Consider the following 16,382-nt stretch of genomic DNA (forward strand, 5'->3'; position numbering starts at 1 on the left):
GAAATATCCACCAATATGTCATTATAAGGATCAAATATGTGAAAGGACTTAATAAATACGTGCCACATAAATAGTGTATCTATGTGTCTCCAGCTCTAAAATTCTATCGTCAAATATTTCAGAAGTTTTTAAAGTATGGTGAAAAATATCTGTATTTTCTTTTCTGACTTTAAGAATAGCATGTAATGTGACTAATTATATATGAAGACTGGCAGATAGAAACTATAAATTCCCTGCTATCAGAAACTCTTTGCTTCTCTCTTTCTGCCTCTCTCTCTTTCCTTTTACATGCTTGTTATTTTTAGAAACTTCAGAAGTCAAACCATATACCACTATAAACCTTGAGATGAGGCTGTCCTATTATATAGTTGGAAATTTATAGCAATAATATCAGGTGTTCTCTTGAGAGTGGTTGGGAAAAATGTTAGTGCTCAGTTTGATTTTGGAAACTTCCCTTATGCCTACTGGACTTAATAGAAAAAGATGGTAGATCAGAAAAACAGAACTGTGGGAAATTATGGTCCTGAAAAGATGGGCTTTATTTCAGAGTTTTATTGTCTAGACAATCAAGAAATCTTTGCTATTTATTTCATTCTCTGTTTTAGGAAACAAAAGAGCCAGAAGAAATAGTCTTTATCCTCCTCAAACTTGCAGTACATTTGGGGAAAGAGAATTTATGAAATTGAAACCGTTGAAGAATTATGCTAAGTAGCAAAGGATTTGCCCCCTAAATAAAGCATCGATTATTGTCTCTTCTCAGAATGCCTTCCGCTCTCCTCTCAGCTTATTAAACTCTTACTAACTTTTAAAAACTCACATCAGATCCTTTCTGCTTTGTAAAATTGTCTGTAAATTTCCCAGTGGACTGTTGTTTATCCTTCCGGGCCAACATTAACAAAACAAAATAAAAAAACACCCGGAGTTTCTCCTATGAGGCTACATATTGTGGCTTATTTTTATATAGGGAATTATTGTTTTTCAATTAAAATTTATTTCCTGACTTCTAGGAATACAAAAAGGTAAAGATTAATATAGAGTTACCAGGGAAATGGTATTTTGATGGAGGGAATGGGATTTTGATTTACCTTTAAATGATGAACAGTGATTGGAATGTTCTGTATTGCACTAGCCAATGCATAATTGGCTATATATGACTGTTATATACTTGAAATGTTCCCAGGGCAACTGAGGAAATAGATTTTTAGTTTCATTTAATAATGAGCTAGTAATCAGTTGCTACCGTTAGCTAGATGTGACTAGTGGTTAGTGTTTTGGACTAACTAGATATAGGTTTGGCTTAAACTTTCTTACTTTAATGTTTTTCTGGTATGCAGAATCCAAAGTCATATGTGTACTAGAAAACCTAGGTTCCTGGACTAGGTGGTCACTAATGAGGTTTGTGGGATAATAGTTTTATGATCAGTTTCACTAATCATGCATAACTGAGGTATATAAACACACATTAAAAGGCAGAGCTTTGGGCTCTTTTTTTTTTTTTTTTCCTTTCTATTGCTGGGTTTCTCTTGCTGAGATTCCAGGTCTGAGGCTTTTTGTGCATTCATGTACCTTTATCAGCTCTTCACTATTTATGCTGCAATCTCCCTCTTTTTTCTATACATTTCATCTTCTAGCTGCGTATCTAAATATTAAGGAAGCAGAAGGGCTTGAGACACAGAAGTGTTTGACCCACAGGAAAGAGAATATATTTTCCATATGGTAAATGCAAACATGGGTAAGAACTAGAGAGATTCATGTAATAGTCCAGAGTTGGGATTATGAAAGAGTCAGATTTGGTATCAGGTCCCAGACAGTTGGGTGATTTGAAGCAGAGAGATGAGATAAGGAGGGAAATGTGGCTAAGACAGAGGGAGCGATAGGAGAGGGACAATGGACAACTATGACATGAGTATGCATTTTTTCATCTCTGACAAATTCTAAAAGATTAAGACTCCTATAGCTCTAAACAAAGTTCACAAATCTCAGAGACTGTGAAGAATCTTGTCAGATAGATCGAATTGGCTTCCTTAAATTCTTTGACTCCTCATAACAACCCTGCCTCCCCACCAACCTTATACATCTTGGCCATATGCTGGCTGCTAATCACAAACTAGATACTTTCACTTATACATCTGGTTGCCCATGCAAATACCCTGTGCCATAAATATCCATTCTTTCATTGGACCTGTCAGACTCCAGAGTCACCTCTATGCCCCATGCCTGGCTCTCTTATGTTCACCTCTGTCGGGGCTTTGTGTGAATTGCAAATGTGATTGTAGGTGTGATTGCGAATGTGATTGTAAAATAGATTATAACAGATATTTTGTGCCTGAGATGAGGTGAGGTTAAGAAATGAGACAACTTGAATGGTTGAAGAATTGTTCTATGAACAATTAAAAAACAGAACAAATGTGTTCTGGCAAATGCCATCTCCACCTCTTCTTTCCTTTTCTCTTTGTTGTACACTGCTCCACCTTTCCTGCCCCTCCCAGTCCTTGCTATGCACATCTATTATCTTATTTGTTCCATTCTCTTGTTTATAGATGAATAGTTCTGGGGGATATGGTGAAAGGTATGTTGCATGTGATAGTGACTAAACTGCTTTAAGTAAACACAGGTAAAATGCTTTTTTAGTGATGATATGGTCCTGAGAAAGAATTGAAGGGATATATAACCTTCACAGCACGAAGTTTCTTATATAATCATTATAATATTGAACTTTATTAGCATTCTTATTTTCATTTATTTTTCCTTTTCTTTTGTCTGGAAACATTCAAGCTGATAAAGCAATGGATGGAACGAATCACTCTATGGTGTCAGAGTTCGTGTTCCTGGGACTCACCAATTTCTGGGAGAGCCAACTCCTCTTTGTGTTCTCCTCCATTTTTTGTGTGGCAAGCATGATGGGAAACTCCCTCATCATTCTCACTGTGATGATGAACCCTCACTTACACTCCCCCATGTACTTTCTGTTGGCCAACCTCTCCTTCATTGACCTGGGAGTTTCTTCTGTCATTTCTCCCAAGATGATTCATGATCTTTTCAAAAAATGTAAAGTCATCTCCTTTAGTGGCTGCATCACTCAGATCTTCTTTATCCACGTCATTGCTGGGGTGGAGATGGTGCTGCTCATTGCCATGGCCTTTGACAGATATGTTGCCATATGTAAGCCTCTCCACTATTTCACTATTATGAGCAGAAAAATGTGTATTTTGCTCCTGGTTGCTGCATGGATAATTGGCTTGATTCACTCTGTGGTTCAACTAGTTTTTGTTATAAAACTGCCTTTCTGTGGCCCTAATGTATTAGACAGCTTTTACTGTGACTTTCCTTGGTTCATCAAACTTGCCTGCACAGATACCTACAGACTGGAGTTCATGGTCACAGCCAACAGTGGATTCATATCCCTGGGATCATTCTTCATATTGATCGTCTCCTACATTTTTATCCTCATCACTGTTCAGAAACACTCTTCAGGTAGCTCATCTAAGGCCCTCTCCACTTTGTCAACTCATGTCATGGTGGTGATTTTGTTCTTCGGTCCTTGCATCTTTGTTTACATCTGGCCTCATCCCACATCACACCTAGACAAATTTCTTGCTGTTTTTGATGCAGTTCTCACCCCTTTTTTAAATTCAGTCATCTATACATTGAGGAACAAAGAAATGAAACTGGCAATGAGGAAAGTATGCAGCCAATTTATTATTTACAGAAGGATTTCTTAAATGACAAGAAGTATAAGGGTTTCCTTACCGACTTGAAGTAATGTTATATTTCTATTATTTTAACATCAGGAGTTTCCAGGTATCACATACACATTTAGGTTTCCCAGGTTAAAATAACATGGTTCTTATAAAAATCTTAGCTGAGAAACTGTGTTGCTGCCTATGGTTAGAGGAAGCATGTAGTGTGGTAAAAAATTTCTTCTGAAGAAGGCCAAATGTTTGTCTCTCAAGAGACATTGCAATTCAGTCTGATGAATTTACTATAGTCTAGACTTCAAAACTAATATCTTCAGTGTCAGAGTGGGTTATATAAGGGAATTCCAATGGATACTAGGTGAATTAATACTAGATCGAAATATATACATCAAGATGCCCATTTATTAACTTGTCACAAAAAAGTCAGTCAAGTAGTTTGAACTTCTACATAAGTGTAACTCATTATTTAATATGTAGGGAAATTTCAGAGACATTAAGCAGTGATAATAATGTTAATGAACAGGAAATCAGAGCAAGAACAGTTACTCTAATTATTAAAATATTAATTATATCAGATTTTGATACTTAATGACTATTTCTTCACACCAGGATATGATTGTCATTACAATTGGAGAAATAGGATCTTTTGGTCAGGCCTTTTATCTTGACTGTGCTGGCTGATCATCACAAGATTTACCTTTGATTATTGTTCATACTATGTTCCAGGCTATGTAACCCCTATGCTCTTACACATGCATTCTTATTTCCATAAGTAACTAGCCATGCTCCTCCTTTTCCTTCTGCTGGCATGATTATTCCTGTTGCATTTGGATGATTTGAGTCCTTGCAAGATTTCCAGGTAGTGCTAGTGATGAAGAATTCCAAAGAATTCACCTGCCAATACAGGAGACATAAGAGACGCAAGTTCAATTCCTGGGTCAAGAAGATCCCTTGGAGTGGGAAATGGCAACCCACTCAAGTATTCTTGCCTGAAAACTTCCATGGACAGAGGAGCCTGGTAGACCACAGTCCATGGAGTTGCAGAGTCAGACACGACTGAGCACAGCACAGCACAGCAAGCTAAACTTTAGTTTGGGAAGTGTTTTATATATGAGCATATTCTATTTTATAGGAATGAGGGATTTACATCAATAGATTTAGAAACCTCAATTCATACTCATTTCAACAAAGAGGAACCAAGGTCCAGTCTCAAACCTGTAGTGCAAATGACTTAGCCATATACATCCTTATATAGACACCATACCTCTTAACCAGTTAATCAGTCTTACTATTGTCTTATAAGTGGTCCTTATTTACCTTCTAATTTATTTCACTTTGTAATATGCTAGCTTTCTCTTTTGATTTCCTTTGCCTTATATAATTTATTTATTTTTTTAGTCCTTTTTTTTTTTAACATTTAGAAAACTGATACCTATATATCAGTGTCAGTTTATTAGCTCACACTATTCTCAGTTCAGTTCAGTTCAGTCATTCAGTCATGTCTGACTCTTTGCAACCCCATGAATTGCAGCACGCCAGGCCTCCCTGTCCATCACCAACTCCCGGAGTCTACCCAAACCCATGTCCATCGAGTCGGTGATGCCATCCAGCCATCTCATCCTCTGTCGTCCTCTTCTCCTCCTGCCCTCAATCCTTCCCAGCATTAGGGCCTTTTCCAATGAGTCAGCTCTTTGCATGAGGTGTCCAAAGTATTGGAGTTTCAGCTTCAGCATCAGTCCCTCCAGTGAACACCCAGGACTGATCTCCATTAGGATGGACTGATTGGGTCTCCTTGCAGTCCAAGGGACTCTCAAGAGTCTTCTCCAACACCACAGTTCAAAAGCATTAATTCTTCGACACTCAGCTTTCTTCACAGTCCAACTCTCACATCCATACATGACTACTGGAAAAACCATAGCCTCGACTAGATGGACCTTTGTTGGCAAAGTAATGTCTCTGCTTTTAAATATGCTGTCTAGGTTGGTCATAACTTTCCTTCCAAGGAGTAAGTGTCTTTTAATTTCATGGCTGCAATCACCATCTGCAGTGATTTTGGAGCCCCCGCAAAATAAAGTCTGACACTGTTTCCACTGTTTCAGCCTTGTCTAACTCAATTAAACTAAGCCATGCCGTGTGGGGCCACCCAAGACGGATTGGTCATGGTGGAGAGGTCTGACAGAATGTGGTCCACTGGAGAAGGGAATGGCAATCCACTTCAGTATTCTTGCCTTGAGAACCCCATGAACGGTATGAAAAGGCAAAAAGATAGGACACTGAAAGATGAACTCCCCAGGTTGGTAGGTGCCCAGTATGCTACTGGAGATCAGTGGAGAAATAACTCCAGAAAGAATGAAGGGAAGGAGCCAAAGCAAAAATAATACCCAGTTGTGGATGTGAATGGTGATAGAAGCAAAGTCTGATGCTGTAAAGAGCAATATTGCATAGGAACCTGGAATGTTAGGTCCATGAATCCAGGCAAATTGGAAGTGTTCAAACAGAAGATGGCAAGAGTGAACGTCAACATTCTAGGAATCAGCGAACTAAAATGGAATAGAATGGGTGAATTTAACTCAGATGACCATTATATCTACTACTATGGGCAGGAATCCCTTAGAAGAAATGGAGTAGCCATAATAGTCAGCAAAAGAGTCCGAAAGGCAGTACTTGGGTGCAATCTCAAAAATGACAGAATGATCTCTCTTTGTTTCCAAAGCAAACCACTATTCTCAGTCTCCCTATAATTTTTCTGAAGTGGTATTTTTGAAATAGACGTTTCACTATTTTTTCTCTCCCATAGATTAAACAACATTCAGTAGTTCCAGCTGGGGTTCTCTGATTCCTTGCTGTTTTTGTGTGTTGGTTTAGAGAAATGCCTCCTTCTCTCAGTCTTTTCTCTTTATGCCTTGTGTCAGGTCTATGTCCATGTTAGATAGATTCCCCAACTACATAGTGAACGAGTTTCTGTACTATCCTATGTAAAAGTTTATCAAGGTCATTCTTTCTTATTCTAAAATAAAACCTGTTTTTAGTGGACATCTACTCTGTTCTTTGCCCAAATGAGCAACCTTCTTCTTCTGTTAAATGTATCTTTTTCTTGCAGTAAGTATGTGGTATGATTAGCAGATGACATGTAGATCCTACCTCTCTGAACACTGCTGGTTTTTCAAAGGTTGGGCTTCTGAACCAAGTCATAATGACATATCTCCAAGCCACAGGTGAATGCTGCAAGTATGTCTCTGACCACAAAGGTCCAAATCTGAGCTTCTCCCCAGAATGTTAGACTTTGGAATAGAAAAACCAAGCCTAAGTCCTTTTCGGAGTGTGATGTGTAGAAATTACTAGCAATCATATTTCCTCTGTTAGAAATTGAATCTGGGATAATTTTTAAAAAGATATGGTAGAGAAGAAGATGTAGTATTTAGGTTTGGCAGTATTCAAGTTCTTGATTCTAGCTGTCTTGGACATTCAGCTTCTGCACTCAGTTTGATTACTAGCTGATTACTAGCTGTTAAATAAGCCAGTACACCCATCCTCTTGCATAAGCTTAAGTTATGATTATGTCATTTATAGTCAAAAAAGTATTGATAAGTACATCTTTGATTGTAAGTAATTCTTTCAATTACTTATGATGTGAAATACCTATTTTCTTATTTCTTTAAGAAAATATTATATTTGTCAATAAAATAGAAATATGCTCATTATGTTAGATTTATATGGATATTAGAGATTAAAATAGAAATTACCCATAAAAATTACCATCTGAATATAATTATGAGTAATATACTGGCATATTTATTTCCAGTATTTTTCTATGCCTACATAAATATACATTTACACAATTGTCATTTTATGGTCTCTACATTGTTAACCTGACTTTTTCAGAATATTTTGAGAATTCTTTTACATTATTAAATATTTTAATACAAAATAATTTAAAATGCATACATAGAATTGCATTATATAACTATATCATAATTATATTTTGTATTCTTCTGTTGGTCAATTAAAATTGTTAAATTTTTTGCTGTGCTTTGAAAATTCTTTTCTATACCCCTGTCTGAATTTAATATTACTTCTTTTATAGGTTGATATATTCAGAATTAGTAAGATTTAACAATATTTAAACTCTTTATTCATATAATCATCTCTCATAAAAGATTTGTACTCTGTGGAAAAGAATCCGCTTGCCAGTGCAGGAGATGTGTGTTCAGTCCCTGGGTCAGGAAGGGACTGTGTCATCTATGTCACCACAGAGCACTGAGGTAAACTCCCTGTGCTATACAACAGGCTCCCACTAGCCATCTGTTTCACACATGGTAGTGTATATACGTCAGTCCCAGTCTCCAAGATCATGCCACCTCTCTTCCTCCCCCACCCTGTGTCCATGTGTCTGTTCTTGTGTCTCTGTCTCTATTCCTGCCTAGCAAATAGGTTCATCTGTACTGGTTTTTTTTTTTTTTTTGATTCCACATATATACATAATTTATATAATATTTGTTTTTCTCTTTCTTTCTTACTTCATACTGTATGACAGATTATAGATCCATCCATGTCTCTACAAATGATCTAGCTTCATTCCTTTTTACAGCTGAGTAATACGCTATCGCACGTATGTACCACATTTTCTTTATCCATTCGTCAGTGGTCATTTAGGTTGTTTCCATGTCCTGGCTATTGTAAATGGTGCTGCAAAAACAATGGGATGCTTGTGTCTTTTTGAATTATGGTTTTCTCAGGGTATATGCCCAGTAGTGGATTGCTGGGTCATATGATAGTTATATTTTTAGTTTCTTAAGGAACCTTCATAGTGGCTGAATCAATTTATATTCCCAGCAACAGTGCAAGAAGGTTCCCCCTTTTCCACATCCACTCCAGCATTTATTGTTTATGGATTTTTTGATGATGGTCATTCTGATACATGTGAGATGATACCTCATTGTAGTTTTGATCTACATTTCTCTAACAATTAGTGAAGCTGAGCATCTTTCATGTACCTTTTGTCATCTGTACACCTATTTAGATCTGCCACCCATTTTTTGATTCAGTTCAGTCACTCAGTCATGTCCAGATCTTTGCGACCCCTAGAACTGCAGAACTCCAGGTCTCCCTGTCCATCACCAACTCCCAGAGTTCACCCAAACCCATGTCCATTGAGTTGGTGATGCCATTCAACCATCTCATCCTCTGTTGTCCCCTTCTTCTCCTACCCTCAATCTTTCCCAGCATCGGGGTCTTTTCAAATGAGTCAGCTCTTCGCATCAGGTGGCCAAAGTATTGGAGTTTCAGCTTCAACATCAGTCCTCCCAGTGAACACCCAGGACTGATCTCCTTTAGGATGGACTGGTTGGATCTCCTTTCAGTCCAAGGGACTCTCAAGAGTCTTCTCCAACACCACAGTTCAAAAGCATCAATTCTTCGGCGCTCAGCCTTCTTTATAGTCCAACTCCCACATCCATACATGACTACTGGAAAAACCATAGCCTTGACTAGACGGACCTTTGTTGAGAAAATAATGTCTCTGCTTTTTAATATGCTGTCTAGGTTGGTCATAACTTTCCTTCTAAGGAGTAACCGTCTTTTAATTTCATGGCTGCAATCACCATCTGCAGTGATTTTGGAGCCCCCAAAAATAAAGTAAGCCACAGTTTCCACTGTTTCCCCATCTATTTGCCATGAAGTGATGGGACCAGATGCCATCATCTTAGTTTTCTGAATGTTGAGCTTTAAGCCAAGTTTTTCACTTCCTTCTTTCACTTTCATCAAGAGGCTCTTTAGTTCTTCTTCACTTTCTGCCATAAGGGTGGTGTCATCTGCATATCTGAGGTTGTTGATATTTCTCCTGGCAATCTTGATTCCAGTTTGTGCTTCTTCCAGCCCCACGTTTCTCATGATGTACTCTGCATATAAGTTAAATAAGAAGGGTGATAATATACAGCCTTGACGTACTCCTTTTCCTACTTGGAAAAGTAGTTTTTCCATGTCCGGTTCTAACTGTTACTGCTCAAGAGGCAGGTCAGGTGGTCTCTTAGTCCCATAAATTTTCCACAGTTCATTGTGATCCATGCAGTCAAAGTCTTTGGCATAGTCAATAAAGCAGAAATAGATGTTTTTCTGGAACTCTCTTGCTTTTTGGATGATCCAGTTGATATTGGCAATTTGATCTCTGGCTCCTCTGCCTTTTCTAAATCAAGCTTCAACATCTGGAAATTCACGGTTCCCATATTGCTGAAGCCTGGCTTGGAGAATTTTGAACATTGCTTTGCTAGCATGTGAGATGAGTGCAATTGTGTGGTAGTTTGAGCATTCTTTGGCACTGCCTTTCTTTGGGATTGGAATGAAAACTGACCTTTCCCAGTCCTGTGGCCACTGCTGAGTTTTCCAAATTTGCTGGCATTATTGAGTGCAGGACTCTCACAGCATCATCTTTTAGTATTTGAAATAGCTCAACTGGAATTCCCTCACCTCCATTAGCTTTGTTCATAGTGATGCTTCCTAAGGCCCATTTGACTTCACATTCTAGGATGTCTGGCTCTAGGTGAGTGATCAAACCATCGTGATTATCTGGGTCATGAAGATCTTTTTTGTACAGTTTTTCTATGTATTCTTGCCACCTCTTCTTAATATCTTCTGCTTCTGTTAGGTCCATGCCATTTCTGTCCTTTATTGAGCCCATCTTTGCATGAAATGTTCCCTTGGTGTCTCTAATTTTCTTGAAGAGATCTCTAGTTTTTCCCATTCTGTTGTTGTCCTCTATTTCTTTGCACTGATCACTGAGAAGGGCTTTCTTGTCTCTCCTTGCTATTCTTTGGAACTCTGCATTCAGATCCTTATATCTTTTCTTTTCTCCTTTGCTTTTCACTTCTCTTACTTTCACAATTATTTGTAAGGCCTCCTCAGGCAGCCATTTTTCCTTTTTGCATTTCTTTTTCTTGGGGATGGTCTTTATTCCTGTCTCCTGTACAATGTCTCGAAACCTCCGTCCATAGTTTATCAGGCACTGTCTCAGATCTACTCCCTTAAATCTATTTCTCACTACCACTGTATAATCATAAGGAATTTGATTTAGGTCATACCTGAATAGTCTAGTGGTTTTCCCCACTTTCTTCAATTTAAGTCTGAATTTGGCAATAAGAAGTTCATGATCTGAGCCACAGTCAGCTCCCGGCCTTGTTTTTGCTGACTGTATAGAGCTTCTCCATCTTTGGCTGCAAAGAATATAATCAATCTGGTTTCAGTGTTGACCATCTGGTGATGTTCATGTGGAGAGTCTTCTCTGGTGTTGTTGGAAGAGGGTGTTTGCTGTGACCAGCACGTTCTCTTGGCAAAACTCTATTAGCCTTTGCCCTGCTTCATTCTGTACTCCAAGGCCAAATTTTCCTGTTACTCCAGGTGTTTCTTGACTTCCTACTTTTTCATTCAAGCCCCCTATAATGAAAAGGACATCTTTTTTGGGTGTTAGTTCTAGTAGGTCTTGTAGGTATTCATAGAACTGTTTAACTTCAGCTTCTTCAGTGTTACTGGTCAGGGCATAAACTTGGATTACCATGATATTGAATGGCTTGCCTTGGAAACGAACAGAGATCATTCTGTCATTTTTGAGATTGCATCCAAGTACTGCCTTTTGGACTCTTTGGTTGACTATAATGGCTACTCCATTTCTTCTAAGGGATTCCTACCCATAGTAGTAGATATAATGGTCATCTGAGTTAAATTCACCCATTCTATTCCATTTTAGTTTGCTGATTCCTAGAATGTCGATGTCCTCTTGCCATCTCCTGTTTGACCACTTCCAATTTGCCTTGACTCATGGACCTAACATTCCAGGTTCCTATGCAATATTGCTCTTTACAGCATCAGACCTTACTTCTATCACCAGTCACATCCACAGCTGGGTGTTGTTTTTTCTTTGACTCCATCCCTTCATTCTTTCTGGTTAGATTGTTTGTTTTTTGGATATTGAGACACATGAACCATTTGTAAATTTTGGAGGCTAATCCCTTGCCTGTCTCATCATTTGCAAATATTAATATTTCCTCCCATTCTGAGGAATAATATATTACTTTCCAATACCAATTGTTATTCTCTGCTTGGCACATTTTGATGGATAAGCAAATTGGAAGTGGAGGATCAAGATGATAATCATCTTGTTTGAAGTATTTTGCATAGTAATTATATGGAGAATGAGTCAAGCATTTCTTAATTATTAAAAAAACAAGATAAAATGCCTACCACCCAGAGTTATCATAAATATTAAATAAAATAATTTATATAAAAATCCAACAGAAGTTGGAAAAATAGAAACTCCCATGTTAACTCTCTTTTTCCTTATTTATTTGGTATATAGCAACATGAAAAATGCCTAAATATTACCTAGTGCATAAAATTAATAGAAATCTAAGATGACATTTTTCTATTGTAATTGTGGGTATAGCTGAATTTCTTTATCATTAGAGTATTTAGGGCATCTTCCTGTAACTCACAAGCTGATGGCAGAGTTTCTTCATTGCTGCCTTCATCTCTTTGTTCCTGAATGTATAGATGACTGGATTCAGAAAAGGAGTGAGAACTACATCAGAGATAGCAAGAAATTTGTCCAAGTGTGATGAAGGGAAGGGCCAGGTGTAGAAAAAAATTAATGGCCCAAAGAATAAGACCACCACAGTGACATGAGCTGACAAGGTGGAGAGGGCTTTGGATACACTACCTGAGGAGTATTTCCAAACAGTGACCAGAATGAAGATGTAGGAAATAATCAATATGAAGAAGAAACCCACAGAGATGAGTCCACTGTTGGCGGTGACCATGAACTCTAGTCTATAGGTCTCTGTGCAAGCAAGTTTAATGAGTCGTGGGAGGTCACAATAAAAGCTGTCCAGTACATTAGGACCACAGAAGGGCAAGTCTATGACAAAAGCCAGTTGGGCCACTGAGTGGATGAGGCCAAGGACCCAGGCAGCAGCCAAAGTCAAAGCACACATTCATGGGTTCATGATGGTCAGGTAGTGGAGAGGCTTGCATATGGCTACATACCTGTCAAAGGCCATGGCAATGAGCAGCACCATTTCTGTGCCCCCAATGGCATGAATAAAGAAGATCTGAGTTAGACAACCCCCAAAAGAGATGGCTTTGCATTTTCTGAAAAGGTCATAAATCATTTCAGGAGCAGTAGTAGAGCAAAACCCCATGTCAAGAAAGGAGAGGTTGGCCAGCAGGAAGTACATGGGGGAGTGCAAGCTAGTGTCAGCACTCACAGAGAACACAACAAGGAGGTTTCCCATCAGGCTTGCCATGTAGAACACAGAGAAAAAAAAGGCAAGAAGAAACTGGATCTCCCAGGAATTGGAGAGTCCCAGGAACACAAACTCAGACACCATGGAGTGGTTGGCTCCACCCATTGTCTCTGCATTCAGAGGTGACTCAATTTTACTTGAAAAAGAGTAGAAAAGAGATCAAATTTGAGAGTCAGTGATCATATGAAAATAGTGCCCTAATTCACAGAAGCAAAACACCTATAATATAAGCCCTTAAACTGTAGTTGCAGAAAATATGCAGTAATTATTTGCCACAAAGCACTGCTTCTTACTCCCCAGCCTCCCTAGGTTTTGATAAAAGGATTAAAATATTCTTCTGAATCAAAAGGGTTATGAGAGGAAGGATAGTAGTGCCCTGGAATACCATGAAGGGAGGTAAAAGAGGAAATAGAAATGAACTTATTGATTTTGCCTTCACAGTCTGTTACTCATGCCCATTGTTGTTGTTTGTTGTTCAGTGGCTAAGTCGTGTCTGACTCCTTGTGACCTCGTGGACTGCAGGATGCCTACCTTCCCTGTCCTTCACTATCTCTTGGAGTTTGTTCAAACTCACGTCCATTGAGTTGATGATATCATCCAACCATCTCATCCTCTGTTGTCCACTTTTCCTCCTGCCCTCAATCTTGCCCAGCATCAGGGTCTTTTCCAATGAGTTGACTTTTTACATCAGGTGGCCGAAGTTTTGGAATTTCAGCTTTAGCATCAGTCCTTTCAATGGATATTCAGGGTTCATTTCCTTTAGGATTGACTGGTTTGAGCTTCTTGCTGTCCAAGGGACTCTCAAGAATCTTCTCCATCACCAAAATTTGAAAGCATCAATTCTTCATTGCTCAACCTTCTTTATGATCCAATTCTCATATCCACACATGAGTGTTGAAAAAAACCATAGCTTTGACCATACAGATCTTTGTGGGCAAAGAGATGTCTCTGGTTTTTAATACACTGTCTAGGCTTGTCATAACTTTTCTACCAAGGATCTTCCCTGTAGCTTAGACAGTAAAGGAATCTGCCTGCAATGCAGGAGACCAGGGCTCGATCCTTGGGTTGGTAAAATCCTCTGGAGAAGGGAATGACAATCCTCCCCAGTATTCTTGCCTGGAGAATCCCATAGACAGAGGAGCCTGGTGGGCTACAGTATGTGGGGTCGCAAAGAGTTGGACACGACTGAGTGACTAACACTCCAACTTCTTCCAAGGAGCAAGCATCTTTTAATTTTATGGCTGCAGTCACAGTCTGCAGTGATTTTGGAGCCCGAGAAAATAAAATCTTCCACTGTTTCCATTTTTTACCCCATCTATTTGCATGATTTGATGGGAACAGATACCATGATCTTAGTTTTCTGAATGTTGAGTTTAAGCCAGCTTTTTCAGTCTCCTATTTCACTTTCCTTCAGTTCCTATTCACTTTCTACCATTAGGGTAGTGTCATCTGCATATCTGAGGTTATTGATATTTCTATGGGCAGTCTTGAATCCAGCTTATGAGTCATCCAGCCTGGCATTTCACATGATGTACTCTGCATATGGGTTAAATAAGGAGGGTGACAATATACAGCCTGATGTACTCCTTTCCCAATTTTGAACCAGTCTGTTGCTCCATGTCCAGTTCTAATTGTTGCTTCTTTGACCTGCATACAGATTTTTCAGGAGGCAGGTAAGGTGGTATGGTATTCCCAGCTCTTTAAGAATTTTCTGCAGTTTATTGTGATCCGCACAGTCAAAGGCTTTAGCATAGTCAGTGAAGTGGAAGTAGGTGTTTTACTAGAATTCTGTTGTTTTTACTATTATCCAGTGGACATTGGCAGTTTGAGCTCTGGTTCCTCTACTGTTTCTAAATCCAGCTTGTGCATCTGGAAGTTCTCAGTGCACATACTGTTGAAGCCTTGCTTGAAGGATTTTGAGTATTATCTTGCTAGCATATGAAATGACTGCACTTGTGCAATAGTTTGAACATTCTTTGGCATTGCCCTTCTTTGGGATTGGAATGAAGACCAACCTTTCCAGTCCTGTGGCCATTGCTGAGTTTTCCAAATTTGATGGTATATCAAGTGCAGCACTTTAATAGCATAATCTTTTAGGATTTGAAGTAGCTCAGCTGAAATTCCATCACTTCTGCTAGCTTTGTTCGGAGTAATGCTTCCTAATGCCGACTTTACTTCACACTTTACACTCTGGCTCTAGGTGAGTGACTGCACCATCGTACTTATTTGGAACATAAAGACCTTTTTCATACAGTCCTTCTGTGTACTCTTGCCACCTCTTCTTAATATCATCTGCTTCTGTTAAGTCCTTGCCATTTCTATCCTTCATTATACCAATCTTTGCATGAACTGTTTCTTGGGAATCTCTAATTTTCTTGAAGAGATTTCTAGCCTTTCCCATTCTGTTGTTTTCCTCTCTTTCTTTGCATTTGTTCACTTAAGAAGTCTTTCTTATCTGTCTTTGCCATTCTTTGGAGGTCTGCATTCATTTGGAACTCTGTATATCTTTCCCTTTCCTTTGCCTTTTCTTGTCTTCTTTTCTCAGCTTTTTGTAAGGATTCCTCAGACAACCATTTTGCCTTCTTTGTGATGGTTTTGGTTCTCTTTGCACTTTGTGATGGTTTTGCACCTCCTGTGCAGTGTTGTGAACCTCTGTCCATAGTTCTTCAGGCACTCTATCAGATCTAATCTCTTAAATCCCTTTGTCACTTCCACTGTATTCCCACTGTATAAGGGAATTGATTTAGGTCATACCTGAATGGTCTAGTGGTTTTCCCCACTTTCTTCAATTTAAATCTGAATTTTGCAATAAGGAGTTCATGATCTGAACCCAAGTCAGCTCCAGGTCTTGGTTTTTCTCACTGCATCAAGCTTCTCCATCTTTGGCTGCAAAGTATATAATCAATTTGATTTCAGTATTGACCATCTGGTGATGTCCATGTGTAGAGTCATCTCTTGTGTTGCTGGAAGAGGGTGTTTGCTATGATTGGTGTATTCTCTTGGCACCTTGCTCTGCTTCATTCTGTACTCCAAGGCCAAACTTGTCTGTTACTCCAGTTATCTCTTGGCTTTCTACTTTTGCATTTGAATCCCCTATGATGAAAAGAATATCTTTTTTGGTGTTAGTTCTAACAGGTCTTGTTGGTCTTCTTAGAACCATTCAACTTCAGCTTCTTCGGCATTAGTGGCTGGGGCATAGACTTGGATTACTGTGATATTGAATGGTTTGGCTTGGAAAGGAACTGAGATCGTTCTGTCATTTCTGAGATTGCACCAAAGTACTGCATATCAGAATCTTTTTGATGACTATGAGGGCTACTCCATTTCTTCTAAGGGATTCTTGCCCACAGTAGTAAATACAATGGTCATCTGAATTAAATTTGCCCGTTCTCAT

General features: G+C 38.8%; 1 protein-coding gene and 1 pseudogene across 1 annotated transcript; one reads left to right on the plus strand and one right to left on the minus strand.

The window, feature by feature from the left end:
• The first annotated feature begins 2,786 nt into the window (after positions 1-2,786).
• LOC122705053 (olfactory receptor 4F3/4F16/4F29-like) lies at positions 2,787-3,722 on the plus strand. Its single transcript, XM_043920262.1, has one exon. It carries the CDS (start codon positions 2,787-2,789, stop codon positions 3,720-3,722), a length of 936 nt encoding a protein of 311 aa, XP_043776197.1.
• Positions 3,723-7,082: 3,360 nt separating this feature from the next.
• On the minus strand, positions 7,083-13,102 carry LOC122705663 (annotated as a pseudogene).
• Between the last annotated feature and the right edge of the window lie 3,280 nt (positions 13,103-16,382).

This window comes from Cervus elaphus, chromosome 12 (genome assembly GCF_910594005.1).
Source record: "Cervus elaphus chromosome 12, mCerEla1.1, whole genome shotgun sequence".
Classification (NCBI taxonomy): Eukaryota; Metazoa; Chordata; class Mammalia; order Artiodactyla; family Cervidae; genus Cervus; species Cervus elaphus.

Excerpts from the sequence above, each read along its gene's own strand:
- LOC122705053 (XM_043920262.1), top strand. The coding sequence starts at position 2,787 with ATGGATGGAACGAATCACTCTATGGTGTCAGAGTTCGTGTTCCTGGGA.